The sequence below is a fragment of the Motacilla alba genome, chromosome 9, assembly GCF_015832195.1.
Source record: "Motacilla alba alba isolate MOTALB_02 chromosome 9, Motacilla_alba_V1.0_pri, whole genome shotgun sequence".
Classification (NCBI taxonomy): domain Eukaryota; kingdom Metazoa; phylum Chordata; class Aves; order Passeriformes; family Motacillidae; genus Motacilla; species Motacilla alba.
This window is the reverse complement of record NC_052024.1, coordinates 24,251,203-24,278,153: the sequence shown is the minus strand read 5'-3', so window position 1 is coordinate 24,278,153 and position 26,951 is coordinate 24,251,203. Positions and strand designations below refer to the sequence as shown.

General features: G+C 45.9%; 2 protein-coding genes across 5 annotated transcripts in view; one reads left to right on the top strand and one right to left on the bottom strand.

The window, feature by feature from the left end:
• VEPH1 (ventricular zone expressed PH domain containing 1) overlaps nt 1–11,525 on the bottom strand; it is a 58,358-nt gene extending 46,833 nt beyond the window's left edge. Inside the window, exons 1-6 of one of the 4 annotated variants that reach the window (XM_038145839.1) lie at nt 11,494–11,525; nt 9,719–9,870; nt 7,221–7,281; nt 3,293–3,566; nt 2,460–2,675; nt 5–212 (exon numbers count right to left, since the gene is read on the bottom strand). In XM_038145839.1, the coding sequence (XP_038001767.1) occupies nt 5–212; nt 2,460–2,675; nt 3,293–3,430 (562 nt within the window). In that variant the 5' untranslated portion in view covers nt 3,431–3,566; nt 7,221–7,281; nt 9,719–9,870; nt 11,494–11,525. The other 3 variants (XM_038145838.1, XM_038145840.1, XM_038145841.1) reach the window with 3 other exon arrangements.
• Nucleotides 11,526–17,528: 6,003 nt separating this feature from the next.
• Nucleotides 17,529–25,277, top strand: LOC119704630 (lysosomal amino acid transporter 1 homolog). The gene is given in 7 exon segments (XM_038146121.1): nt 17,529–17,578; nt 20,363–20,535; nt 20,538–20,629; nt 21,742–21,832; nt 23,076–23,200; nt 24,099–24,191; nt 25,068–25,277. Coding segments are annotated over 7 exon segments (834 nt in total).
• The last annotated feature ends 1,674 nt before the right edge of the window (nt 25,278–26,951 follow it).

Sequence of the window (26,951 nt, the reverse complement as noted above, 5' to 3'; positions counted from 1 at the left end):
ACACCTGGACTAAACCCCAGCTCTGGGCTGGGCCTACCTTGCAGGACACTGCTGACGATGGCTTCTGTGTGCTCAGCCAGCAGCTCAGCCTTGGCAATGGCAGCCAAGGACAGGTAACTGGACATGTTCCTGCACAGCTCCTTGTTGCCCCTCTGCAGGAATTTCACTGCCACTGGCACAGCCAAGGCCATCACTGGAGGCCGGTTGTAATTCTGCAAAAAAAAGGGGAAAAAAAAAATCTATGTAATAGCCTCATGCTGGGCAGGGTAAGGAAACCAAAGTCAAAGCAACAGGGGGAAAAGAGAAAAAAACTTGTCAGGAAAGGTCATGTTTTGGTACCACCATCATTTGGCAGGAGCCAAAGAAAGAGCAAATGCAGAAATTTAAAACTACTGCAGCAGGAAAAGCTAAGAATAGTCCTATTTTTGTCTTCTGCTAGAGGAAGCAGAAGGACAGTAACAAAATAAGCAGCGCATGAATAAAAATCAATAAAATATAGAAGATATGGAGTGCACTAACGACATGCTACCATTCCTAATGAGACATTTTGTGTTTGCTGCTCCCTGGGAAGACAGAGGCTGTATCCATCATCCCAAAGCACAGGAAACCCCTTGGAGCAGCCACTCCCTGGAACTGCACTGGACACTTGCTCACAGTGTAATAGCTCTAGTATTGATCATTAATTATTCTGTAATCATTAAGATTTTTTTTTAATTTAAACTCACAGAATGGTTTGGGTTGGAAAGGTCCTTAAAGCTCACCCAGTCCCACCCCTGCCATGGCAGGGACACCTTCCACTGTCCCAGGTGCTCCCAGCCCCAGGGTCCAGCCTGGCCCTGGGCAGTGCCAGGGATCCAGGGGCAGGTCCAGCTGCTCCAGGAACCTCCAGCCAATTCCTCTGAACACTGAGATCTTCCTGGAGTGCAAACCCCTCTTCCTAAAATGCCTCCAAGCTTCTGGAATCTCAGGGTCCCTGAGTGTACACTGGGGTTTGGAACCAAGGTCAGGAAAGGCTTTCTGCTATTATTTGTACAGAAAGTTGTGTGTGTACAAAGCACACACATCCATTGCCTGCTGAATTCCCACAGCAGCGGGACACACTGGTGTGCCACTGAGCAGCCACACTCCTCTGGAGCCTCCTTAACCAGTGCTGTGCTCTCCTCTCCACTCAGATCTTTGAAACTGGAGCACACCCCTGTTTCAGAAAATAACCCTGCAGTGTGATCATGTCTGATTAGCAGCTGAAATCCCAGGCAAACCTGGAACCCAGATGTTTCAGACAGCAACAGAACAGTGCAAAGGAAGGCAGAGCAGATTTTCTGGACTTGCATTCTGGAGCAGCTCTGACTAGAATAAATTTAGACTGAGAAACCCCAAATCTGTTATTCCACAGAGCCTGAAGGGCTCTGAGGATTTTCCCTTGGAACAGAGACCTGCCAAGCAGTGGACACTCCCTTCCACAGCCCCCTGGGGGAGAAGGGGCTGCAGCCACCCCTTGGTGTCAAGACAGATCATTCTGGCAGCTGCCATATGACCAAAAGCTGCATCTTTAATGAGAAAAGCCCTTCAAATAAATGGAGCTTTCTGCAGCAGCATGTTTAAATCAACATAATGCCTTGTTATGTTTGGCTGAGACACCACAGAGCAGGAGCCAAATGCTGCTCCAAGTTATTGCTCTGCTACTCCACACAGAGAATGGGAAGATAAGGCTTGGCTCTGACTAGGATTTAAAAGATCTAAGAAAATTCTAAAGAACAATTCTTTTTTTTTCCCCCCCCCCCCACCCCTTACAATAAAGATAAAATCCTTAGTTAAGAAAAGGTTTGAATTCAGAGGGAAGGAGAAGGGTTTCATTTGTTCCATGATAAACATCAGGGCAGGAAGGCACACTCAGAAGATGTGGAGGTGACAATGAAGAGCAGATTTCAATAAAGTGATACAGTGATGTCTGCAAACCTTGGGGACCTCCCTGCTGCTGATATCAACAGAGACCTGCCTGAGATCCAGCCCAGCTGGCAGAGATTCATTATTGTTCCAACTGTCCCCACATCTGCTGGAAAACCTCCGTTTATACCTCTTTGTTTTAATGCAAAGGAACTTGCCAATAAAAGCTCTGTTTCAGGGAGCAGCAAATGTACTTTTATAACTCAGCTGTGGCTGCCCCATCCCTGGCAGTGCCCCAGGCCAGGCTGGACAGGGCTTGGAGCACCTGGGACAGTGGGAGGTGTCCCTGCCATGGCAGGGGTGGCACTGGATGGGCTTTGAGATCCTTCCATCCCAAACCATTCCATGGTTCTATGAGTTGCCTCAATTTCAAGAGAGGAGAAATCTGAGCTCTGAGTTTTTAACATAAACCACTCACAAGCACCCAAAAAGAGAGTCATCAAAGCATTTTAAAAAATAAAAGCAAAACCATTGGCACCAAGAGCACAGCCCTGCTGCTCTCAGCCCGGCTCTACCTGCAGGATACAGCTCATGATGTCAGATGCAATTTTGGCATGCGGGGCATCCTCGTCCTTGCCAGAGGGCGTCAGGTTGTGCTCCAGACAGGACTCCCAGAGGGCCACCAGGGCCCTGCCGTGCTTCTCGATGGAGGCAGTCTCCCTGATGGCCGTGGTGATCCGTGTGACGCAGATCTCCACCACTGCCTGGTCGTTGTCGTTGGTCTGGTAGTCCTGGGGCAAGCAAAACACACCTGCCAGTCAACCGGCCTGCCAGGACCCCCCAAATGCAGTTTTTATGGCAGACCATGTCCATTCTTCCATTCCACCTTTACAACAAATGTTCAGCGTGACAGAACTCTGGAATTTGTCATGCCACAGGTGTTAATTCCCATTACTGGAAAGGTATGGACCCCTGTAATTTCATCTATCTTTAATATAGAACTCTGGAATTTGTCATGCCACAGGTGTCAATTCCCATTACTGGGAAGGTATGGACCCCTGTAATCCCATATACTCTTTAATACACTTTAACTAACTATTTAATAAAAATTATTATGAAGATGAACTTGAATTATCTTTGAAGCTGGTGGGAACTGGATTTTGTCAGCACATTTTAAAATATTCTAAATATAAATATTTATAAAAATGGATATATAAAAAGTATATAATATAAAATTTATTCTATTTATAATTATATTAGTTATATTTTATTTATATATATATATAAATATGTTTAAAATATTTTCTATTCAAGACTTACCAGAAATTTAAATTGTTTACATACCCCCCCCTTATTTATACAATATAATCTCATTAAAAAATTTCATTAAGGACAACATTTCACTCACTGCAGCTGAACTAATGATTCTGATCTGTTCAAGAGCTTCAGAGAGGCTTCCTTCGATCTCAGCATCCTCCAGGGAGAAGAGATCCCCTGCCCGGGACAGGTCCTTCTGTGCCAAAACCAGCCCGAAGAGGTGATGCATGGCCCTGCTCAGCCGCCCTCTGCAGGCACCATGGGCACTCAGCTGGGCACAAAACGGGAGCAACCCCGGCCACGAGCAATCAGGTTCACATGCAGGATAAATCTGGGCTGTATTTCAAGGCTTCCTTGGCCCCAGTCTAAAAAAAAAAAAAAATTACCAAAAAAAAAAAAATTAGCAAATGCATTGATTGCCATATTCCAGTTCAGCAAAGATTTGCAGATAGGACCCCAGAGCCAGGGACATCCTCAAGCACATTCATGAACTGGGTGAACTTTTATCTTCAAACACTAAGTAGCTTAAAATTAGATTTAAAAATACATAAGAACTGAACCCAAGGTTTTCTTCCTTTCTGTGCCTGTTACCTGATGCCTGTAGGGCTCCAAACCCCTTCCCTGGTCAGGAGCAGAGCTCCAGGAGGAGGGTGAAGCCTCTTCCTTTGTTTCCTGCGTTGTTGTGTCTTGACTCCAGAAAAACATTACCAGCAAGATTGAGCAGATAGCGAGCTTTGGTTAGAAAAAACTGTCACTTTTGTTGCCAAAATGATCCCTAGGGTCTTTTAAACTCCTGTAAAACAAAGCCTTGGCTGAGGTGAAACTCTGCTCATCTCCTTGGCTGAGGAATGGAGCAGAGGCTGAGCCAGGCTCACACTTTGGGAAGTGTCCTGCACTTGGGTCCCAAAACTCTGCTGAGGTCCCACGTGGATTCACTTTGAGTGTCAATTCCCCTGGATTCTTCTGTGGAGTTGGCAAAGCCACCCAACAAACATATCACTTATTATTTGAGATATGGAGTACCCTTACTTCCTATTTTGTTATCTTTTTCAGAAAAAAAAGTCAAATATAATCACAGAACATTAAAGAATTAGGAGGGAACTTAAACCCATCCAGTTCCAGCCCCCCTGCCATGGGCAGGGCCACCTCCCACTAGCCCAGGTTGCCCAAGGCCTCACCCAGCCTGGCTTTGAACACTGCCAGGGTGGGGGCATCCACAGAAGGGGCAAAACCAAGGCAAAACACTGAGAACCTTCTGGAAGCAGCTCCCTGGACCAATCTCTATTTTAACAGGCAGCACACTGCACTTGCCCATGCAAGGCAGGGCTGTTCTAATTTCCCCAGCTCTACCAATGCCGTTCCACAGGACTCCCAATCCCATCGAGCAGAAGCAGAAAGGAGCTGAGCCTGCAAATCCCGAGGCACAAATCACCCACCTGAACCACGGGGAGGGTGGGAGGCCAGATACCCTCACCTGCTCACACTCAGCCATTCCCAAATCCAAAAATAAAAGTTCAGAAAGCCCCAGACATAGATTTTTTTTTTTTTTACCTGCTTGGGAGCTCCCCAGGCCATCCTCAGGGAGGGGGACAGGTGCTCTGGGGACAACGGCTGCCCCTTTGCTCCTGTCCCCCCGGGCAGCAGCCAGGGCCAGGGGCAGCAGGAAGCCGGGAAGGCTGGCAGGCATCCCCGAGCTGTGAATCGCGGTGCCACGGGGAAGGCATCCCAGGAATGCAGACTAAAGCAGCCTAAAAGTTACCCTTGGCTCCATCAGGTGACCAAGGAACCCAAATGCAGCGAGGCCTTATCTCTGAATGAGCTGCTCTGTTTCCAGGGCAAAATACAAAGCCCGCTCCACTTGAGGGCAGTTGTTTTTAATAGAGGAAACAGAACTCTCTGTGTTAGTGGAAAGCTATCCTTCCCTGGGAAGGAGGGGAAACAGCCCTCAGTAAGCTCACACTGTTTGAAAGAAAGAGAACAAGTGAACAGCCTTGCTGGAGAGGAGATTTCCTGGCCCAAGGAATAAATGCTGTCGTTTTGCCGCCTTTACGTGAGCACAAAAGAGGGTCTGAGGTTTGCTTTGGCTTTTAACATGAGCCTCAGGAGTAGCACAACAAAATGTGCCCACATAATGCAGAAAAGTGCTCCAGGAAGGAGCCCTCCCTTGGATCAGCTGCTCTGAAACACAGCAGCCCTTTCTGCAGGAGCTGGGCTTCACCATCCTCCTGGGTCCCCTCCAGCTCAGGATATTCCCTGATCCTTGGGAATATCATTGGCCTTTTGTAAATGATCCTCCCCTGGGTGTGCTCCTGCTCAGCAGTTTCTCAGAGAGGTCCTGAGCTCTACCCAAACAGAGAATTTTATGTGAGTTTTATAGACAACACTCAGGATAATGCAGGAAAACATTTATTTATTGTGAGCTCTTGGAAGTGGAATTATAGCAAATCCTCTTAATGCTTACATTGTGTAACAGTGCTGGAAATACTTTCCTTCCATCAGCATTAAAGAGAATTGTTCCTTAAGCATTTCCTTGCTCACTGTAAGATTTGCTATTAATAGGCAGCTGGCACTGAGCAAGAGGGAAAAGAAATCATGTGTCTTATAAAATGTCATTTTGAATTTTTTTCTTTTTAAAGGGTCAAGCTGGGCAATGAAATTGCTGCAGGGTGCAGCTCCTGAGGTGTCTCATCACCTTGAATCTCCATCAGCTTGACTCCACACCACCCATCAGAGTTTTCTCACTGGCTGTATTGGTGTCCCACACACAGAAGGAATGGAGAAGGCAAATGGTTTGACCATCCTGCCTGGATCCCCCTGGCACTGCAGAGGGGACTCACAGCAGGAATTCACATCTTTCCAAGGCCAAAACATGGGGGACAAAGCAGCAACTCCAGCACTCAGAACAAACTTCAACTCATCACTATGCAGGAAAACACCCTCAGCTTCTGACACAAACCACTTGCACTGGTTCTGGTGCAGTCCCACATTAATTCCAAGGTTTGATCTGATTTTCAACACCTCCTCCTTTCCCTTTTCATGCCAAGCTGAAAGAGCCACCCTTTCCCTGGGACCTTGAAGCTGCTCCCCTCCAAGGTGAGTCTCTCCACTTGCTGCAGGCACAGCATTCTTACCAAAGCTCCTTATCAGAAGCAATCAGAATAAAAGCCAGCCTGACAGGTTTCAGAGCTTGAAGCTACTGAATTGGTCTGTTTGCAAAATAATTCCCCCAATAATAGAAGATTAACAATAAAAATCCCATGTAAAAGGGCAGTTGGACCTACAGGCATCCAAAAGCCATTTGAACTTGAGCTGAAAGGCTGAGCCTTACAGTTTATCAGGAGCTCAGCTTCTGCAGAATGACATTAGAAGGACAAAAAAAAAAAATCTTTTAAACCAAAGAGGAAGAGAGAAGATTTTTTTTTATATATATATTTACAGCCAATTCTACAAGAAAATAATTTCCTTAACATCCAAAAGACTTGAAGTGTAAATCCAGCTGCTTGATTTTTGGGGTGTTATCCCTCTGAAAACAGAACCACAACCTTCAAACAATTGTGCAATGACATTTTTTATGTAGTTCTGTACTACACAATATCCATCAGGAAAGCCTTCACTCAGTTTAGGGAATTTTAGGGAACTCAGGCCAGTGGAGTTCATGTTAAGTGAGCCTTTACAGGATTTTCTGGTTCCTCCCTTGCTGGAGCTGCAGTGAGGACAGGGATGCTCCCATTTCCAATTTCTTATTCCCCACGAGAGGGCTGAGCCACAACAGGTGCCAAAGCTCTTTGCTAAACACAAGGGCATGCTCATTTTCTGAAATCTTCAAAAATTTGAAAGGTATAGAATGAACATCCAGTTCCAAAATGTAACTTAAAGTGTCCAGTAAATTCCTCGGGAGAGAGAGTGATCTGGGAGGAGAGGAAAGTGATCTGGGAATTCCCTCGACCTGGAGAGACTCATGTTACTCATACCCAGAGCTCTGAGTAACCTTAAAAAGGAAACAAAAACTCTTTCCTTACCTCTCAGCCATGTTGCCATGCTTAACTCATGGATTACACAGAGTGCTTTGGACGAAAGGCACTGGAGGAAAACAGAAGGAAAATAATGTCAGTGACTTTGCTTTTCCAGGCTGTAAAACTGCCCCCAGGACTGCTGCAGGAATGATTGGTTTGCACCAAACAGGGTTTAACCCTCAGGACCTGGGCCCTTAAAGGCCAGGGGAGCAGCTCTGCTGAGCCCTGGGCTGGTTATTCACACGAGCAGAGTGAACAGAGCAGGTTTGGATTTCCATGCTCTGGGGATAAACGTTTGTAGCAACTGCATATTTACTTGTCATTTCCTTTTCCATGAACAGCAGGAAGATTAGAATCATCCTCAAAGAAAAATTTGAATTTCAGTAGAATTCCCTTCTGTTGAAATTCTTCTTGGACATCTTATGAGAAAAAACTTGGTGGAATTTGTCTCAGAGTTACAGAAGTTTGTAATATTGCCAAGACTGATGGATACTTCCTTCCCCCCCTGCACCAGCCCAGGAATTAAAAAAAAAAAAAAAAAAAAAAAGCGCCTGGATACATTTCCCAAGAACATCCACATATGCAATTCATGGACAGAATATTACAAGATATTCCAGAGAACCTTTCCCCTTTGTGTTGCACTTATCAAAATTTATTTTATTTTTATGCTTGGAAAGCATTTACTCCCTAAAACAGAGCATTCTTTCAAAACCTGGAAATAAAGTTCTCACATTTTTCAGTGAAAGGAAAGGATTAAAGATTATATTGAGAGAGCATCATTTTCACACAGGGTGAATAGTCTACAGCAGTTCCCATGGGATCAGCTGCATCTATTTAAAATCTTCCCACAAGACAACCATTGTTTCCTATGAGCCTCTCTCTCTTTTTCTGTCAGGACAGGTTTCCACACTTCACATCCCTTGAAATCCCATGGATGCTGAGCTGGACCAGAGGATGAAATGATAAATCATGAAGTCTATTAATTAACTTTAACACCTAAAATTAATTTTAGGGGTTAAAACTGGTTATTACTGATGGAACACCTCACCACAGTGCTGGGAGGTGACTTGCTCTCAGCATCCAGCTCTTGGACACCAGGAACCCGTGTCCCTGTGGAGGCCACTGCAGGACAATCAGCAGTCACAGAGCCTTGTCATTCTCTCCTACCAGAATGCCAGGGCTGGGCCACCACCGCAGCCTGAAGGCAGTTCAGGGTCCCTCCAGATGTGGGAATATTCTCCCCTGTGATGAAGTGGTTTAATCAGCAGCTTTATGGGTCACAATCTGCCCGAGCTGAACCAGCTCTCGCTGAGCTCCGAGGCAATTTTGGCTGCACAGCCCGTGCAGGAGCTGCTGCTGCAGAGGGGTAGGAATGCACTCAGGAACTTGGCAACTTCTACTGCTGCAAACAGACAACTTGATCAATGTTTTACATAAATAAATGACTTGATAATCTGGGCACTGTCAAGACAGTTTTCTCCAATTTTCAATCTATAAGAAATCCTGTTTGGCTGCTGGCTCAGCACACACTGATGCTTTATATGACACTTCATAAGACGTAGCATTTTTAACATCACTAAGGCAGATTTGTAAGAATTCCATGTTTAAGTGTCTGCATGATATTAAAATATTAGGCTAAACTAAACAACACAGTGCTAAAATGGAATAAATTGCTTCGTAACAAACACCAATTCCCTCACTGCCACAATGATGCCATCAAAAGCTGCTCATTTTCAAGGCTGCTTAACGAGCTTTTAGATCTGTGACTTATTTTCAAGACCGCAGTGATGTTACAGAAAAAGAATTTGGTTTAAAATGTTACACAGGGAATAATGTGTATTTCTGTCTAAAGGGAGTGAAGGAAGAAATGGGCCAGAGCATGAGGGACTACAGGGTCAGAATACAGGGACCCTGTCAAGAAAAATGCCACTCTGGCAGGGAAAACTGGACTAGAGCAGTAAATAAATGCAAAAAATCACTGAACCTCAAAGTCTCCTGAAGAAGCAGTCACCAGACAAGCACTGAATGTCCTCAAGTTCCTCCCAGGTACCTGACAATCCACCCCAGTGTCTCTGCAGCTGGTGATTTAATAGGACCAGCAGCTCTCCAGCATGCCAGGCTTCCCCCAAAGCAAGGCTTTAATTCTGGAGCCCAGGGACGAAGTGCCCCCAGGCACGGTGAGGGGAAGGAGACAGCTGAGCCCCAGGAGGATCCAGGGGTGCTGCAGGTTCATGTCCCACACACAGACACTGCTTCTTCCTTCCCTGGCACCCCCAGCCAAGTCCCAGCACTCCTCACAGGCATCACTGTAACACATTTCCACATCCCATAGCCCCAGCTCCTGCAGTCAGAGAAAGCTAGGCACAGGCACACTGCTAACGACCACATTCCCTCCAAACTCCCTCCATTATTTAACACTCAGCCCTGCTCCCCACCTCCCCTCCTCGCAGCAATTGATTCATTATTCTGGCTGTTACACGAACACATATTTAAGTTATTCATACCTCTCAGAAGCGAGACCTCGGAAGAACATGAATAATTGATGGCAAATCGGCGCTCCGTAGAGAAATTGGGATGGGCTCCATCCCAGCTGCCAGTGCCCCTTCCATCCCCCTGGCTCTGGTATGTGAGCGAGGCTGCTGGCGGGTGCTCAGCCCTGTCAAGCCGACCGTACAGTCTATTCAGTTACCCTGGAGTTGTCATGTGGAATCAAGCAAACAAATATCTTCTCTCCCTCTGCCCCAACCCCGGTGCTGGAAAACACATCAGGAATAATTCCTCACCCAGCTTAACTCGGGCAGCAGATCCAGTGAAAGTGCTCCCAGCTCGATACGGAATTTGAATTAGTTAAAAGGATTTATCAACAGCCAGTGGTTACATTCAGTTAATTAATAACCTGCTTAAGAGTAACAAGGAAATTGCAGAAGTTAATATTACTTTTGGGGCCTCTTCTCCACGGCTGGAGCCTCTCAGTGCCTCTGGAGGAGCTTTAGCCCAAAGAGAAGTCAAGGAGAGCAGGACACTGAGGAAATGCACCTTTCAGCTGACACTTGTGGCATCTCACCAGCTCCTGAACCTCAGCCAGCCATTCCAAAGGGACCTGCCCAGGTGGGACCCGTGCCCAGGACCTACCTGAGCACCTCTAGAGCCTGGCAGCTGTAACAGAAATGATCTCCAAAGCATTCCAGAGGCTTTCTGCATACACCTGATCCTTCCCCACCAAGCACGTCCATATTTTTCCCCTTAACTTCTCTGACAAAGGAATCCCAGATTCCCACCAAGTCAAGCTTAACTAAAACTGACCCTAAGGATCTGAGGCCGGCTGTGTCCTCCTCCCCTGGGAGAGCACAGCAGCAAACCCCCACCGGGAATGTCCCAGCAAGGACATTTTTCTAATAACAGCCAAAGAAATATCAAAGGAACCAACTGGGAACAGCCAAGTGTAAGGTCAAGCACCCTTGGGCAGCTGCTGGGAGAAAGGAAAGCCTGTTTGCCCAAGGATAATGAGGGGAAATGTTTGTACAACTCTTGTTAAGGCTTTTGTAATACTGAAGGAGTTTATAAATTATAGGTTTTTTAAAAAATCTGCTCCCTGGAATACACATTCAGTCACACAGGTCCTCAATTTTGATGGCAATTCCTCCTAATGGCTTTTTTGCTGCTGTTCATTGCACCACAGCCTGGGCAATCAAATACAAAATTAATGGGGGGTGAACACATTCCTTTAACAACGTTAAAGTTGTTGTTGTTGTTCTTTAAGGGAAGTCCAATTGTGTGTTTCCTACATCTTCCTTTTAGCTCAGGAACGACAGGAACACAGCTGGCTTCTCTCCCACTTCCATGGGACTGTAAAAAAGCCTGTGAGATGATGGCAGGACAGAAATATTCTCACTCTGAAATTCATTTTCTAAACAAGAGATTTTAACATAATAAATTTCACAGGGCAGGGTGGTCTGACTAGGAGAGCACAGTCAGGGGGTTGGATTTTATTTCTGCGTCTGATAACGACTTTATTCCTCGTACAGCAGGAATTCAGGGCTTCCTTTGCTCACCATGAGTCTAATTTTGACTTCTAAGAGCAGCCAAAATCACCCAGAGATTGAGGATTCCCCACCCCTGGAAGTGCCCAAGGCCAGGCTGGACTGGGCTGGGAGCAGCCTGGGATAGTGGAAGGTGCTCATGGCAGGGGGTGGAACAAGGTGAGCTTGAAAGTCTTTGCTGTAATAATAGGACAAACCAAGATATTGTTAACCAAGATATTGAAAAAAGTTTCACTTACATCTTTCACCAGCTGAAAGAAGACAATTCACTTTATGAAAATAGGTTTTTCCCCATCCTGGAAAAAAAGAAATTGGTTTTAATTTTTATTACAACAGCTACAATGAATGACGCCCTTTTTCAGCAAAGCCCTGGAAATATTTATTTTGTTAGACTTTTAAAAACAAACATCTTGTTAGGGAAGAGACAGGCTATTGTTCTCCTTCTGACTAATTGGGGAAAAGCAACAGAATATTCCATATTCATTACATTTCAATTACATTTCACCAAAATGACTCATGTTATCTTCCACCCAGACAAAGTGTTTTAATTTTAATAACAACAATGCCGACAGCTACAATACTGTTCTTGCAGAACTTTGCTTGTAAATAATTAACAATTGTTGTATAATGACAGAGGGGGGCTTGATAGCTCTATTAATTTCACAGTCAGGCTGGAGTCTCTTTAATTTTGGGTATTCATAAGACCCCACTCCCCTCCCAACATAAAAGGCTAATGGCAAAATCAGGTTTATGTCCCTGCAGCCTATCCCAACACCAAAATCCTGTTGTATGCCAGGAACCAGCCATGGAAAACCAAGGAGAATTGTGCAGGACTCACAGATCATACCTCCAGAGGGTTTCAATTTGGCTAATAATTGTCTGGGTTTGAGGCTGAAATCTGGAGTGGGCTAAATAACAAGTTCCAAGTCCTGCTCTGTGCTGGGGCGGCCTCGGCAGGGGACAGATCCAGGACAGGGCACCATTTATTAATGGCCTTGAAATATGTGCACTCCAAGCAGGACACCCATGAGCATTCCCCTAATCCACTCATATTCCTAAGATCAGGCATCGTTCCCCTGATTCTGGTGGAATCAGCCAGGACACAAACACCTTGAGGACCATGTAAAGGTTCCCCTTGCTTCCATACCAAGTCTTGCTTGTCGTCCAGTTACCATGTACCAGGCACAGTCACAGCCCCTGCTGAAATTAAAAGAGGTTTTCCCCGAATAAAACTCTGGCAGTATGACCCAGGTCTTGGAGGAGCCAAACCCTGCCGAGCCCTGGCACTGCTGTTAGGGTTTGCAGGTGGGTATTGCCTGGTGCAATGCTCAGAGCTCATTAACAGCCGCCCTGCTCCGACGGCTCATTTGCATCACAAACCCAACATCTGCTGCGCACCATGGTGATAAAGTTTATCACAAATAGGGAAACTTTGCATACTCGTTTCTTTATAACCGCTGCTGGTTCAGCGAGGTCTCCAAAATGTTCACAAGCAACAGAAAGAGTCACCTCAGCCTCCCTTTGGACAAACTCAAACACACCCAGCCTTGTTTTCACATCCCCACACACATTCACATTTCACAGCTCAGGTAACATTTTCATTAACCACCTGCATCATTTCCCCGCTGAACGCATATTTTATTACTTCAGACATCCCCTTCCACCGGCTTGGCTTTCCACTGACAGGGCTTCCTTAATTGAGCCGCATAGTTTATGAACTGTGCTAATTGAGCTGCATAACTCCGCTGCTGCCGGGGTTTCAGACCCCGAGCCCGACCCGACATCGAGCGCTGGGTCGGTGCCACCGGAGCCGCAGCTCCGCGCGGGGAGGAGCCCTTTCACAGCCCCGCGCTCCTCACATTCCTGCAGGGTTTTCCCACTTTGTAATACCCGAAGGGCTCAAAAGCTGCATTCGGCTCGCACGAGTTGTTTTTTTTTTTTTTTAAGGAGAGCCAGGACAAATGAAGGAAGCTGCTGCTGGCAGCCCAAGGAACGAACCCTCTGTCCCCGAGAGCAGCAGGGAGGAAAACTCACCCAGGAGAGCAAGAGCGGCTATCCCCCACAGAAAAACCCGCCCCACTCCAAGGACTGCTCCAAGCACGCTGCCAGGTCCTGGGCAGGAGCCAGGAGCTTTTGAAAGGGTCCTGGAAGCAGGAAGGAGGAGCAGTATTGATAGGTAACCGTGAGGACCTGGCGGTCCCAGCCGCCCGAGCTAAGAGCTCAGCAATCAAGGCAGAGACACCGCGTCTGGAGCCAGGGCTGGTTCTGCTCTGCATCCAGCTGTTCCTCACCCTAATTAACTCTGTAGGCTAACAGGGGTTATTAATATTAATCACCCGGCCTCTGAAGCTGCTAATGAAACCAGCTAATCCATAGCAGTGCAAATGAACACAGGGATTTGTGCTGAGTTACAGGGGAGAGGCACACTACCTGCTCCACCTCACACCTTGCTTGAGCACAGTTCTCCTCCTGGCTACAGAGAGATGCCTCAGTAGGGCACTAAAAACCCTAAAACATCTGCTGAAAAAGCTTTCCATCATTAATGCTGCCCCTCAGAGGAGCACGGGGCTTTGAAAGGGGAACACGCTCCCACCAGCACCTCGTTTCACAGCAGCAGCAGAGCCAAGCACTCACTTGGGAGCGTAAGGAAACCAGGCAGGGGAAAACAGAACAGAGGCAGCACCTCACAGGAAACCTTACTGAAATGAATTCATACCAGCACTGCTGTGGAAGGGGCTTGGCAGGCAAAGCTTTGTTTGCCAGATTTGTAGAATTCTTTGTGTAAATAAACATGAAACTGTAGAATGTTGGATTGGAAAACCCTCGAGCTTACCAAACCTGTTGAGGCAAGAGCTATCAGGTCTGGGCTCACCTGATGTTTGCCCTGATGTTGCTTCCCTAAGCAAAGCTTTTCAACATTCCACAATTAGGAAATTACTCATTAGCCAGAGACTTTTCCCTACTCCGTTAGGAACAGAGGACACCAGGTCACTGGTTTGTTCCTGTGTCTGAATTAATGATTCTTTGCTCTCTCAAAGGTCTCCTTTTGAAGGAAACATCTCTTTACTTTCATCTCTTTCTCACTCTGCTCATGGTGTCCTGTCCTGTTCCTGAGCAATCCTCACTTCATTTCCTCAGTTTCTCTGTGTTTTAGGGGTTTCGTAAGTTTGGGTTTGTTTATGGGGTGGTTGTTCTGGGGTTTTTTTGGGTGGTATCCCTGTATCTGTTTTTCCTCCAACATCCTCCCTGACCTGAGAACCTCCTGCTCCAGAAACCAACTCCCTGAATTTTCAACACATTTTGCAGAGAAACCATTTTCCTCTCATAACTTCAAAATTTAAACCAAGAGATCCTGTGAAATAAAACAAGATCTGATCCTTTGTGTCCAAAATGTGGTTCCTGGCTTTTCCCCAGCAGGTCTGAATTTATCAAATCGTGAGGTGTACACATTGCATTAAAACCAAGTAATAGAAAATTCAGTGTTCACCTTTCAAGTCCAACTCGGTAGGAAACCAATTCAATTTTGCTGTCAATTACGTTAGGGAGAAATAGGAGAAAATAGAAAAAAAAATCAGATTAATGCATTCTGAGATAAATGGTATTTCAGATAAGTTTAATCTTACTTTTGAGAGGTGCAAACTCATCACGTGCATCTACATTGAGGAGCCTGGGAGGCACGACACCAAAATTGTTTCACCCTCATTCAACTGAATTAGGGTTTCCTTTTTTTCCCTCAGCAGGACCCACAGGACAGGACGAGGATTTCAGCTGGGGGCTGAAATTCCATATCCAGTTTAACTGACTTTAACCATAAAGGCAATTTTCTCCTAATCAGAAGTGAGATGGGCCCTCTGGTCTCCCCTGTCAGGCTGTAAATAGATGCTTCCCTCTCTCCTCAGGACAAGGATTGAAGGAAGGCAACATGGAAAAGAGAGTGAAACCCACGGGAGCTGGGGGTGGAGACCATGAACTTCAGAGATGTTTTCAGGAGGTTCCAGATCTCAACTCAGCAGATTCTTTAGCTTAACTTTACCCACCTGAGTAAGAGTCTCATCTCTGTCATTATTCAGTGCCCCCTCTCTTTGAGTAGGGTTGAGACTGGAAGGTGCCTCCAGCGGCCACCAAGCCCAGCCCCAGCAGGGTGGTCAGGGCCACCTCCAGCTGGATTTGGAACCATTTCCATGGCTCTCCCCTGGATTCAGTGCATCCCTGTCCTTCTTGTACTGAGGAGTTTGTTCTTCAGAAGTGAAGTGCATTTATCGCTTCTCATCCACAGAAAAAAAACCCAAAACCTTCCTGAATGTCTTCAAATCCTTATTTCACCTGTAAAATGATAAAATCTGCTTTGATTTGCCACTCTAACAGTGCCTTCACCCACCCTATGTTTTGCTCCCAGGAGGGGTTAATGTCACATAGATATACACACAAAGAATTTTTATATTTTAATAGCGAGGCAACAAAGAAATTCACTTAATGACAAGTTCTTGGACCGATGCATTATTCATTGTGTTATGTGACAGCAGAACAAAACTGTAGCTATAAATATATAATGTTACACACCACTTTTAATGTCGTTTACATTTATGGAGTAATTGGCTGTCTTCCACATTATCCTCTCTTTAGTCACTTCTTTTTTAAGGGAGTGTCATGAAATGCAGCTTGTGGCATCAAAGATGTGTTTATTCAGGAACAGGGACAGCAACAGGCCTGGATAAACCCAGGAATCTCAATCTCTGTTTCTGAAAACTTTTTTAGTCTCTGGAAGGATTTTAGAAGTATCTTTACACCACTTTTCCACATACAAATTGCTTTTTTGCTCCTTTTTCCCTATGATTAACATGAGGTTTTAAATATTCAGGAACAAAAGGAGACAGGGTGAGAAAGAAGACCTGTGACAAGGCTACAGCAGAGACCCAAAGGAAACAGGGCTGGATTCAGGCCAGTTGGACAATGTGCTTGCATGAAGGGTTGGTCCATCCAGGAGCTCCCCTCCTACAACCACAGAATCCTGGAGTGCTTGGGATGGAGGAGACACCTTCCACTCCAGCCTGGTCTTCCCCACATAACAAAACCTGTTCCTTGCACAAGCCTGCCACCAGAACTGTCACAAACCCTCCTGCTTTTGCCCATCCCCTAGAGATGAGTGTCATGGACATAACAGGGAATTTCACCGTGCCAGACAAATGCAGCTCAACTGCCAAAACCAACACTGAATCACTGCCTGAGCAGCAATTATCTAGAACAATGCAGATACCCAGAGCCTGCCTTTAATCATCCCCCCAGCCCTGTGTTAATTAGCTAGGCTGCAGCAACCACGATGATGAGCCTGTATGAGAATAAAAAGTAAAACTGTATTAAAAATTCAGTAAATTATACAACACTCTTCCCTATCAAAATATTCTGAAATATTCATGTTTGGCTTTCCAGGACCTAAAGGGGGCTTGCAAAGAGGCTGGAGGGGCACTTTTCACATGGGCCTGGAGTGATAGGACAAGGGGGAATAGCCTTGAGCAGGAGGACAGGGATGTTGAATGGAATATTAGGGAAGGAATTCCTGGCTGGGAGGGGGGGCAGGCCCTGGCACAGATTCCCAGAGAAGCTGTGGCTACCCCTGGGAATGTCCAAGGCCAGGATGGACAGGGCTTGGATCCACCTGGGATAGTGGGAATTGATAGGGTGGAATGGGATGGGATTTAAGGTCCTCCCAACACAAACCATTCTATGTTTCTAAAAGGACAAAGATCCCCACAAAGACCCTGGGGTTGTTAATTAGAATTCTTGGTACTGCGGTCTTTGTTGATCACATTAAACGTGTTTAAGCCGGCAGGTGGCTGCTGGAGCCGCACTGGGAAGCTCGGACGATGCTCTCGCAATTCCCGCAGGTCAGGCGGTGATCCCGCCCCTCTGCCCAGCCCTGGAGGCCACATCTGGACGCGGGGGGCAGCTCACCCTCTGTGTGCCGTTCCACGCTTGCCCAGGCCGGGATTCAGGGATTAACTGGCGGGGTGCGGGGCCGAAGGGCGCGGAGCCGCTGGGCCCGGCGGGCCCGGCCCTCAGGGAGCCGCGGCCGCAGCGCCGCCCGCCCGCCAGCAGGGGGCGCCCCGCGCCCGCGCTCTGAGGCGATGGCGGCGGCGGGCAGGGCCGGGCAGGGCCGGGCCGGGCCGGGCAGGGGCGGCGGCAGTGGGGACGGTGCTGCCCCGGCCACCCCCCTTCTCCCCGTGCTCCCCTGCTCCCTCCACGCCCGCAGGGTTTCCCCTCGAGGCGAACCCGCCGCATGCCGGAGCGGCAGCCGCAGCCCTGCGGATCCGTGCGGGCCCCGCTCGGGTCCGTGTGCCCGGGGCCGCTCTCGGCGCCGTTCCCGGGTTTATTCCCGTGTCCTGCCTCTCCCGTTGCCGCGGCTCCCCCGGGGACCCGCTGGCGCTCCCCGGCTCCGCAGGGAAGAGGGGAAGGGGAGCCCCGGAACCCCGTTCCTTCGGGATGCGGCTCCCCGGGACCCCGTTCCCTCAGGATGCGGCTCCCCGGAACCCCGTTCCTTCGGGATGCGGCTCCCCGGAACCCCGTTCCTTCGGGATGCGGCTCCCCGGGACCCCGTTCCCTCAGGATGCGGCTCCCCGGGACCCCCGTTCCCTCAGGATGCGGCTCCCCGGGACCCCGTTCCCTCAGGATTCGGCTCCCCGGGACCCTGTTCCCTCAGGATGCGGCTCCCCGGGACCCCGTTCCCTCAGGATTCGGCTCCCCGAACCCCGTTCCCTCAGGATGCGGCTCCCCGGGCCCCATTCCCTCAGGATGTGGCTCTCTGGGATGGGATGCTGGGCTCTCCAGAAAGGCGCTTCCTTCTGTTCTGTTGTTTGGTTTATTCTTGTTAATAAAACCATAACATTGGAGATCGCAGAATCAAAGAACCGGGACTGGCTTGGGTTGGAAGGGATGGTAAAGCTCACCCCATTCCAGCCCTGCCATGGGCAGGGACACCTTCCACTATCCCAGGTTAAGACTGGGATTGTTCTCTGGGAACTGGCCTTGGCGTCCAGGTGAAATCTGGCCAAGCAGAATTCACAACCAGGGGTGTCTAAAATGCTTTCAATGAACAGTTTTGGCCCAAATCCAGTGACCAGGTTAGTTCTGGGACATGCTTGCAGAAGCCCTGGTTACTCCATAGCCCAGGTCCACCTTTTCCTTCCCCAGCAGGAATTAAATGATGCACACTAAAACTGAACCCCTTTTGGGGCTTGAGCTGTTCTTAACTGCAGTTTAAAGGCCTTTGGCACACCAGCCAAACACACATCTGACATCCTCACACATCACTTGCAGTCCTGGGTATTTGACATCCAGAGTGCAGGGATGTTCACAGCAGCTGGAAAGGCAGGGCAGCTGTGCCACATCTCCCAAATCTCTCAAATTCCAGGGAAAACCTGCATTTCCTTGTCTGCACTGGGAGGCTGTCCCCAAGCACGTGGATTTCACTTCTGAAATAGACAAACCATTGTCTATTTCTGTTTACTCACTCCAGAGTAAGATATTAAAATGAGAAAAAGTATCCAAGCAAGAGGCTCAGGTTACTGATTCCTTATTCCTAAATACCTTGGACCACAACAGTGTTGTTTGTAGCTGGACAAGCACTAAACCTTTGCAGAAAGGGATGGTGCCAAGAGTCCAGGTCACACCTTCTCTGGGACTTCTCCACATGGAAGCAACCAGTATTTGAGCAGCAATCTCCGACAGAATATGAGGTTACAGGCAAAGAATTGTTATAGGAACATAAACCATTTTTAATATAGTTTTATAATTTGGGGGTTGGAACCGGATGATCTTTAAGATCCCTTCCAACACAAACCATTCTATGCTTTTCTCATCACTGACAACTTAAATACTGCAGCAAGCAAAGAAATGTTCTGGCAGTCTCCTTATCCTCTTTTCATGTGGAGTTCCTGGGTTTGCTCTTCCTGGGACAGGACATTTTGCCAGGGATTTAAGAAAAGTAGCAATTTTTGTAATAGTAAAATTGTAGTCTCAGGGACTGACAGCAAAAATATTCTGCTGCATAAATATTGAATAATAGCAACCCAAAAATCAAATTTAAATACCATGTCTTGTTTTAGTCAGTCTGCTAAGCTGCACGGTGCCAGAATGGGATAAAAAGTACTTGAAACACTACTTGCAACATTTTTTAAACTTTAAAAGCTGTTTTCAAAGATGGCTACAAAGTCTAGTAACTTCCCCAGTATAAGCAGAATAAACTGAATATATCCTCCAGGCTCAGGTGATTTCTCAGTGTATAAATGTATTTTTATTGTTTAATTGGTTTAGGTCCAATGATGACAGTTCTGTGGAGAGGCAGCCAATTCCTGCAGGAAACTTGTTCCAGCATTTAAAGCCACAAAAACCTGAAGTCTCATGGAAGGAAAAAGGAGTTTCTGGCTGATGAGCAAAGTGAGTCCTAATTTTACAGGGAATGATACTCTGTGAAAACAAATTCTGAAACTTTTTCAAGATTGGAATGGTTTGGTGCATAATGGTGGCATCATTTAGGGAATTTGGAGAAAGGATCACCCTACATTTGCCTTCTGCAAGTTTTTTATGCTTGCCATGTTTCCTGTGGAGTGTTAAACAAGCTGTTTGACGCTGTGTTGAGTCACTGATTAGGCTGGATGGATTTTAGTGACTTTAAAACTCACCTGGAATCTGAGTCATAACTTATTTGTTGTTCATAGCATTATCTCCAAATTAGTGCATGGAACCAACAAATAGATAAATATTTTATATCAACATCTTTCTTAGGAGTGAATAGCATGTTCAGAATCTGGGTAAGTACATTGTGACTTTATTAGAATAACACTGAACATGAGAAATCAGAGTTCAGGTCTTAGATTCCAATAAATTCCCTGATTTAGCTTGTCCTGTAGCAGATTTCTGGCCCCTCAGTGTCACCAACCACCTCATCCACCACGAGCTCAGACTAAAATGCTGCAGTGGTAAATCTGGAGTGTTACAGATTGGATCCACAAAGTATTTTTCTTTCTTGGAAGTCCAGCTTGTGTCTGCAACCAGTGCATTGTGTGGGTGATGCCTGGTTCACAGGGGCTGTGTTTATTCCCTGGAATCTGGCAGGCTCCTGTGGGAGATTGGGGCTGGCTGGAGCTGCTGCAGCCGTCGGGATGTGCAGGGCTTTGCACAGAGGATGTTCAGCATCCCTAACCGGATTTGGGGATTTGCACGGGGTGGGAATGGGGGCAGGAATCAGCCCCTGGGATTGGAGCTCCGTCCAGGAGTGATGGCTCCTCAGCTGCTCTCAGGAGCTCCCCAGCAGAGAGCAGGAGGTTGAGCAGGGACGGAGCGCCCTGGATTTGGCACCTCCTGCAGGAGCGTGCACGGGCTGTGTGGGAGGGCTGTCACAGGGCTCACTGCCATTGTCTGCTCGCTGCCTGCTGCACTCCCCTAAGTTGAAAGTCTTAAGCAGTTCTCAGATTCAAACATGAGTAATCTTGCCTGAAGCCTTTTGCAAAAGCTGCCTTTTTCTCTTTCTTTTTTTTTTTTTTTAATTTTATCTTGGATATGTTCCTCTATCTGCATAATACAGATAGAATAATATGCCAGAGAAGCATGTTGTTCATGTTTGCGAAAATATTTGGTGGTTGACAAATGAGCTTGATGTACTGTGCTGTTGTACTGACTTGACACTAATCTCTGCCACTTAGAGCAAATGAGAATAAATCACCTCTCCTCTCTTATCTTCTCCACCCTGACTTGTGTGTGCACTTGCAGCTCACGCTGGCTCAAGGTTTATTTAAATCCATGCTTTCCCAGCAATCCTGTCCTGCCAATTCAGTTTGGGTTGGGAAAAGGTCAGGAGCTGGAGCTGGCGCTTGCACAGTGCTGAATCACTTGGTCACTGTGTTCAGGTTTCAGAATGCAGGAAGGACATGACAAAGGAAAAGGGGGAATGATCTCAGCAGCTAAAAATGCCTGGAAGAAAATGGGGTTGACTCCAAAGTCTGTTCCCATAATGGGGATATAATTTACTGGCCTGGTAAAAGGGCTGTGGAGATCAAGTGAAATAAAACCACGCTTGCGCAGCTGTTGAGCTGCAGAAATGTGAGCTGAAATATTAATTGGAGAGGGGCTTTCCATTAAAACTGTCATGTTTGTGAGCACGGAATTCAGCACGGTATGTCCAGTGGGCTCAGGTTTGGGATTGCTCCCTAGTCCTCACTGTCCATCTGAATCACAGCTCTCCAGTCCAGGGGCTTTAGTGGAGCTGTGAGCTCTCTGTTCATTCTCAGCCCTTCTGTGTTTAACACAGGCTTCTCTTATTTCTGCCATCTATAAACCCAGTCATAATTGCCCAAACATTTACACTGATGTTTATTTCTGGCAGTGATTTGGTGTTTGTCATTCACATTATGATTATGAAGCAACATTTCTGTGCAAGTGGAGAGGTATTTCAAATTACTTGCCTACTGAACAAGCAAATGTTTCATTTCCTTCAGATTGTCACTGATGCTTTTTATGAGAACAAGGACCTAATTATGATTTCACAATTTGTGTACTGTAAGCTCAAGAATCAGAAGGTGACAAAAGGTAAGTTTTTACAACAATAAAATTTTCTCCATGATGTAGCACAGTCTTTACTGAGACATTTTCCTACAGCATCTAAACACATTTTATTTCAGAGGGATCCAAAAATAGAGTGTACAAACTCTGTTGTTCTGAGACCTGTTGCCTCCAGTTTTCCCTTCCTTCTCATTTCTGACCCACACACATCTGTGAATATTTTCTGTGGAGTACTTTCAGTTGATATAAAAAATGCAATCGATTTTTGGAATCTGGTTCCATATTTTAACTGATTCCATGGTTTTTGTGGAAATGTTTGGGAGTTGAAACCAAGCCTCATTTCTTTGTGGGGTTCAGTTGGTTCCCTCCCCGTTGATTGAAGGAGGGCTTTATTTGCTTATAGCATAAAATATGTTGACATCTTCATGTGTTCTGTTTCAATATATGCATTTAAAAAAACATATTCCAGGGAATGAAATTACTGGAGTTGTGCTTGAGCGAATCCTGGTGGTGGCTGGAATGTTCAGCCTGCCCAAGGACTACTGTTCTGTCTGAAATGGAAGACAGCTCTCTTCACATTGTATCAAATCAAAACCATTAACTCATCAATTTAAAAGAAATTAGGAAAGAAAATCCATGGTACAGCAGAGGTAACAAAAAGCTGAAGTAAACCAGATGCCTGCCCACAGACTAAATGGGGGTGAAGCAGATTCTATATGGAACTGATAATAAACCTGGAGATAGGGCAGTGCTGAGCATTTCCTTCCTGCTGCCTCCTCTGGACACAAACCCAGGCTTTGCTGCATGGAACGGCCACTGCCTGGTCCAAAATGACACAGTCATCAATATCTTAGTCAGATTTTACTAATTCACATTCCAAATATCCTGGCTTTTGCAGGTTTTTTATCAAGACGTGTGGCAAGAAAGTGACATTCTAATCTATTAATCAGTTTTGTTCATTAGCTGTTATTTAACCATAAATTAATCATACATAATCACAATATAAGAGAGAAGGTGAGAATGAACATTTCCTGTCAGGAGCAGTGTCCACCAAGGAGTTCCCCAGCAGTTCCTCCACTGCCACCCACCACAACAGTGAGCAGGGATGGGCACCGAGCCCAGAAAAAAGGGGTGGAACTTCCACTGCTGCCAAGAAAAAGAGACATGAAATTCTACCTTTACATTTGCATATTTGTACTGCAAACAGAAAGTGACCTCAAATCAACAGCAGATGTTATTTTTCAGCTAATTTGTTTGTGTGCCGTTCCAGGCAGTCCCAGCCTGAGGAATTTGGGCACAGACTGGATTGTGGGGTGTGGAGCTCTGAGTGGCACTGCCCTCTGTCAGCTGCTCCTCAGGAACCAGCAGCACAGGCCAGCAATCCCAAGGACTAATGTCAATTCTTACCTGTTTCCATTAAAAAAAAACCAACAAAAATCCCACCCAGAAATGTCTTGAAAAGTTTGTGCACTTTAAAAAAACCTGGAGGATTTTTTAACAAGGATTTAGCAATCATGTTTGTGGATGTTTTTCCCACCCATCCCAAAATAAAGAAGTTATAAAATTGCTTCTTTTAGCAGCTTCCCAGGCTTGTCGTGTCCTTTGGGCCCTGAGGATGCGCTGCTCTGAACTAACAGAACATAAATGTTGTGTCTCTGCCAGTGGGAAATGCTGTAAACATCCACGTGGAGACCACAAAAAAAAAATCAATAAAAGTGAAAAAATCACCATTGTACCTGCTGCTGTCAGTGCGCAGGAAAGTTCACAGCCCATTCCAGCAGTTTGATGGCCCTCCTGCTAATGCCAGGGAAATAATTGTAATCCAGCAGCACGGCCCAGCAGGGAGGCAGCTTATTTTCAAAACACAGCCACAGTGAGAAAACCAGCAACTCTTAAACTGTGAAAAATGAGTAGTTTGCTTTCTCCAGACAGGATGATTCTTTTTTTATTTTTCTTTTTTTTTTTTTTTATTTTATTTTTCTTTTTCTTTTTTTATTTTCCTTGTGGCTTGAGCTACAGTTTTTAGTTTTGATTTGAGTTATTGTGCCCAGGCTTTTTTAGCAGGAGGACTGGATTGATATCAGTGTCAGATCCCAAAGCCTGGCACCAGTTTTGATCTGCACTGTTGTGAGATGAAGATTAAACCCTTCCTAGCCCTCTCTGGTCATCTGAAGAGCAGCACTGCCCTGCCTGAAAGGACCTCTGTCCACAGACTCAGCCGTGGACTCTCAGTTTAATCCTCTGAAATGCCTCGGAGCATTCTTGCCAAAATCCATGTGCTTTTCTTGTCCAGAGCTCTCCTGACCTGACTGAAATGCCAGGCTTCATTTGTGGCTGTGTGTCCTGTGTTGTCCTGGGCAGCAGACTCCCTCAGCTCTGTAAAAACGTGAGTGGCTTTTTGGCACTTGTTTATTTGATTGTCTGTTCTTCCAGTGTTGGGTTCTCCCTCACACCAAGCCCTCTTAACTCAAATCCCCACTTTGCTTTTATGACTGAAAAAAAGGGGTTTTTTTCTCCATTCAGAGAAGGATGATGAGAATTTTAGGAAAACAGTGGTCTTTGATTGCTGGATCAGCAATCTGATTGGCAGGGGAAGAATTTACAGCTGGATTTATCTATGACTGTTGTCTTGAGCAAGTGGCATCCCCTCTTTTCTTTCTCCAAACTATTCCATCCTGGGAATAAAAGTCAGAATTAGAGGAAAATTGGTTTTAAATCTCATCCCCTTTTCACCAACATGCCATTACCTTTCACCGCAGCCTCTTCACTATCAGTAGATTTTAAAAAAACTAACAAACACATCAAAAGACCAGAAGATTTTATTTTGTCCATTATATATAGATATTTTAATTGATTATGGAAGTGATGAATTAATTTCTAAGCCTATTCATGTTCCCTCCCTGCCTGGAATGCCACAGTATTTTAGAAGAGGTCTGCTAAATACACTGCTACAGCAACAGATTCCTTCAAAACTAGTTACCATTCGGGAACAGATTATCCCTGCTGCTTGCACTCCCACAAAAATGGCATTAACCAGAGATATGAGCACTGTAACAGTTCCTGAATTTTCAGCGATTTGTGCTGAAACTCAGGAAATTCAGAGCCCCAGGAAGACAGGACAAGAATGACTGAAAGTCTTGGAACAGGTTATACCACAAAATGCTCAAATTATCTCCAACTGGCTACTGTGGGTACATTTTAACATTTCTTTGTATTAACAAAACTGTTATTTTAATAATCTGTGTATAAAATTTGTGTTCAGCTCCAGAGAAGATGCACAGAAGGCACCTTTTACCTGCTCTTTGCCTTGGCCATGATGGGAAACTGCACCTGTGGACTGAGCCTTGTTCTAAAGATGCCAAAACCCAAATCCTCCTGGGCCCTTTTCTTTGTTCACCACCCTCCCTGGCTCATTGGGAGCTTTGGAGTTTTGTTCCTTGACATTTTGGTACCATTTTCCTGTTACAGCTAAAGAGTCAGGGTAGGCTTATTAAGAAATAGACCAGAAATGAAGTGGATTGTTTTTAAAATCACATTTTTTCTAACCTGATCATAAAACCTTCTTGCTGAACAATAATTTGTACCCTTTCTATAATGATGATTCTTACGAGAATAGCAGGTTTATAGAAAATACCAATATTAAAGCTACTTTGAACAGGTTAATTTATAACTTGGAGACAATAAGTAGACACTAAAAGTTGGGAGGGGTTGCACATGGTGCTGGGGCATTTTTATATTTAATATATTCACACCCAGTGTAGCAGTTATTGTTAGTCATGCTCTTTCCAGGTGGAGCATTGACATTTTGTGATCAAAAAATGAAAAGCAAAATCTTTGGAGAAACTTTTGTACCTTGGCTTTAAACACCTGGTGAAAAGAGATGGATTGGGACTGTGCACGACAGTCACCTGTCTTGTTACCAGAGCTTGGATTTGCACTTCAAAGAGAAAAAAAGATTTTCTGATTTTTTCTCTGTAGGAAAAAATTGTAGGTTTGTGTGTGAATACATCTCGGGGTTTAGCTCCATGAGCTGGAGCCATAAACCAGGATGGAACAAGGAGGGATTCCAGGCATTTTGGGTTAATCCATTCCAGATTAAAAGCAAGTTCTTCCCCAGCTTCACCTGGAACTCTTCCAGGAGTTCTGATTCCCAGAAGTTATGATTCCAGTTGGTGTTGTCTTTCTGATTAAAGGAATGTCAGAAGGCCCTGCAATCAGAGGAGTGACCAGACAGCCCTGGCCTCGGGATGGGCCCTGAAATTCAAGTGCCATTCCCAAACCCCAGGCTGTGGGCTGGGTAAAACCTTCTGCACCATGGAACACAATCCCCCACTGAGCTGGGGACGCTGAACTGCAGGTCCTGGCCTGTTCTGAAACAAATTCTGCTGTTACCTGTTATGGGACAGGGCATTCTGTGAGCAGACTGTGGCATTCAGGGGCTTATTCCAGGAACCAAGTCCTGACTTTCTCCTGCTCCAGCCCCCAGCTGGAAACATAAACCAGGCAGTATTTATTTACCCAAAACCCCCCAGAACTTGATTTTGACGACTCTCACAGTACATTCTGTGCAGATTTGCAGATGCTTTTCTACGACAGACTCTGAAAATCAACTTTTTATTGCCCCCCAAAGCTCCCCCGCTCCATTCCCTGCCCCGGGACTGCAGTGCCAGCCTGCACATGACATCAATTCCTGGGTTCTGCCTTGATTGGGGTCTGAATCCAATCTTGTTAATAGTCCTCCAGTTCAAATTGTATTGGAAACAGATGCTTCCAAATCAGGTTGAGGAGCTTACAGGAATCTGGTCAAGTATAAAGTGTTGGTTGGGAATGGATGAAGTATTTGTAATCAAGAGAAAACAAAAGCAGACCTCCTGCTAGGAGAGCCCTGAAGGTAAGGGAGGCACTGCTTTTAGAGAGAGCTTCACTGCTGCCTCTTGCCAAGCAAGAAAATAAAAATCTGACAAATTTATCCTTCACTTCAGTCCAGAAACCAAAGGATGGGCTCACCTGAGTCTTGGAAAACAGGAATTAACCCCAGCAGTCCTAATTTCTAAGAGGGAGGTGTTTCATCATTGGTGCTTGTGTAACAGTCTGTTTTGAGAAGAAATTGCCTAATTCTGGTCGACTCTATTCCTGATTGTGTCCA